Consider the following 2,836-nt stretch of genomic DNA (forward strand, 5'->3'; position numbering starts at 1 on the left):
TTTATTTATTTATTTATTTATTTATTTATTTATTTATTTATTTATTTATTTATTTATTTATTTTACCAATTCAAGACCATCAGATAATCCAGAAGCCCAAGGATGGGCCTGCAGCAAACAGCAGCAGCAGCAGCAGCAGCAAATGCAGCAGCAGAAGGAGCAGACCAACAGAACCAGCAACAGCAACAGCAGCAACAAACCAACAGCAGCAACACCAACAACAGCAACACCCACAGCAGCAGCACCAACAGCAGCAGCAACAGCAGCAGCAGCAACAGCAGCAACAGCAGCAACAGCAGCAGCAGCAGCAACAGCAACAGCAGCAGCAGGATGTATAAACTTACAGCAGCAGCAGTGAGTACAACTTTTCCTTTCATGAATACCCACGAATTATAATTTAATTCTCCCCTCTTTTTTATACCCGATATAAATGTTGATAAACATGTTGTACTCTATACATATACATATATAAACCCTAAACCCTAAACCCTAAACCCTAAACACTAAACCCTAAACCCTAAACCCTAAACCCTAAACACTTTTTTTGTGTATTTCTACCTTTCTGTAGGGAATTAAATGATCAACAGGGAATATAATTTGTAAAAATAAAATTAACATCAATATATAACTCCCCATAAACCCTAAACCCTAAACCCTAAACCCTAAACCCTAAACCCTAAACCCTAAACCCTTACGCGAGTAGTAAGAGAATCTTCGGATGCTGCTTCGCTCTTTCCTTCAACAATAGAAGAAATTTCTGTCCCAGGAGAATCGCTACCCGTCACTGTCTGCACACATTAAACCCTAAACCCTAAACCCTAAACCCTAAACCCTAAACCCTAAACCCTAAACCCTAACCACTACACCCTCTGTTAGCACTACAACAGCAGCCCTCCCAGCTGCCTTTCTACTACTTCTACTACTCCTACTACTACTCCTCCTCCTACTGCTGCTGCTGCTGCTGCTCTTGCTGCTCTTGCTGCTGCTGCTGCTGCTGCTGCTGCTGCTGCTGCTGCTGCTGCAGCTGCTGCTCCCTCTTACGGAGGCAGTAGTCATAGAATTCATGGTGTTGAATTTTTTATAATTAAAATTAATCAGAGAAATTTCTTCAGCAGAAATAAAAGGAAGAGGAGACTTCTCGTACCCATTCTCCTCCCTGCAGCAGCAGCAGCAGCAGCAGCAGCAGCAGCAGCAGCAGCAGCAACAGCAGCAACAGCAGCAACAGCAGCAGCAGCAGCACAAGGAGAAAGGATAATGAATTAATAGAGATGAAAGAAACAACAGAAAACGACTAATAAGAAAGTGCTGAAGAAAAGACAACAACAACAGCAGCAGCAGCAGCAGCAGCATCAACTGCTGCTGTTGCTGCTGCTGCTGCTGCTGCTGCTGCTGCTTACTGTATATCAAGTAGATGTGTGATGGGTATTTGATCAGAAGCAACAACAAGAAGATTTGTTTGTATAATAATTCCTCCCTCTAATTTTAGGTAAATCTTTTCTTCTTCCTCCTCCTCTGCTGCTGCTGCTGCTGCTGCTGCTGCTGCTGTTGCTGCTGTTGCTGCTGCTGCTGTTGCTGCTGACCATACCTGCTGCAGCTGACCACATAACCATAAACAAGAAGTTCCCCCCCCTGAGCTTCTTGTTAGTTGCTCTGTTAGTAGCTGCTTAAGTGCAGCAGCAGATAAGCATACTTGGACCTCGCTGCTGCTGCTGCTGCTGCTGCTGCTGCTGCTGCTGTTCTTGCTGCTGCTGCTGCTGCTGCAGCGAGAAGAAATATAATTATTCTCTTCCTTACTAGCAGCAATAACAGATCTATATAAATCATGATTAATTGCACGTAAGGCATCCATACACCTAGCAGAAAGAAGGCATAATTCACCTTCTTCTTGCTGCTGTTGCTGCTGCTGCTGCTGCTCTTCTTCCTCCTGCTGCTGCTGCTGCTGCTGTATATCTAAGACACAGACTGCTCTCCCTGTACGCGATCTAATCGCGACTGCAGCAGCTAATCCCCCTAATGTTGCTCCTAATACAACAACAGGTACATGAGCTGTCTGGGCATGCTGCACCTGCTGCTGCTGCTGCTGCTGCTGCTGTTCTTGCTCTTCCCGTTGTTGCTGCTGCTGCTGCTGTTGACGCAGCAAACGCTGCTGACGCTGCTGTTGACGCTGTTGGTGCTGCTGTTGCTGCTGATGTTGATGCTGCTGCTGCTGCTGCTGCTGCTGCAGATCCTGTGGGGTGTACACCCGCGGCGCGTCACTTCTTCCCTTTCTCATTTTCCCTCTTATTACAGAAAAAACTTTATTAAATAAATAAACAAATAAATAAATAAATAAATAAATAAATAATTTATTTAATTAATTAAAGCTGCCCTTTAATTGTTAAAAAGGAAGAAAAAGAAGAAAAAGGAGGAAAAAGGGATAATAATGAGAAAAAAAAGGGTTAATTATTTAATGATTTATTGTAGGAAGACAGCTGTTAATATTGAGGTGTATATACACCATAAATAAGAGGGAAATTACTGTCATAAAAAGGAAATAAATAAATAAATAAATAAATAAAAAAGAATTAAATTAAATTAAATTAAATTTATTTCTTTTATTTATTTATTTCTTAATCAAGAAGAAGAAACGTCTGCGCGTCACCGCCACCGGGTGTATGTACAGGTAATGATGAATAAAGGGGGAAAAAGGAGAAAAAAAGAAGAAAAAAGAAGGAAAAAGTCCTTTTATAGACTTATAAATAATAAATAATAAAAAATAAAGAAAAAGAATCAAAAAATATGCAGCAGAAGGAAAGTAACCACCAGCAGCAACACGAGCAACAGCAGCAATAGCAGC

At 41.7% G+C, this 2,836-nt stretch overlaps 1 protein-coding gene across 1 annotated transcript; it reads right to left on the reverse strand.

The window, feature by feature from the left end:
• Positions 1 to 57: 57 nt before the first annotated feature.
• On the reverse strand, positions 58 to 2,272 carry EMWEY_00040360 (hypothetical protein, conserved; the record flags this gene model as incomplete). Its single annotated transcript, XM_013478770.1, has 5 exons — positions 58 to 108; positions 345 to 452; positions 696 to 788; positions 1,042 to 1,156; positions 1,398 to 2,272. The coding sequence occupies 5 exons, from the start codon at positions 2,270 to 2,272 to the stop codon at positions 58 to 60; spliced, it is 1,242 nt and encodes a 413-aa protein (XP_013334224.1).
• Positions 2,273 to 2,836: the final 564 nt, after the last annotated feature.

Source organism: Eimeria maxima, genomic scaffold (assembly GCF_000499605.1).
Source record: "Eimeria maxima Weybridge genomic scaffold, Emw_scaff661, whole genome shotgun sequence".
Taxonomy (NCBI): domain Eukaryota; phylum Apicomplexa; class Conoidasida; order Eucoccidiorida; family Eimeriidae; genus Eimeria; species Eimeria maxima.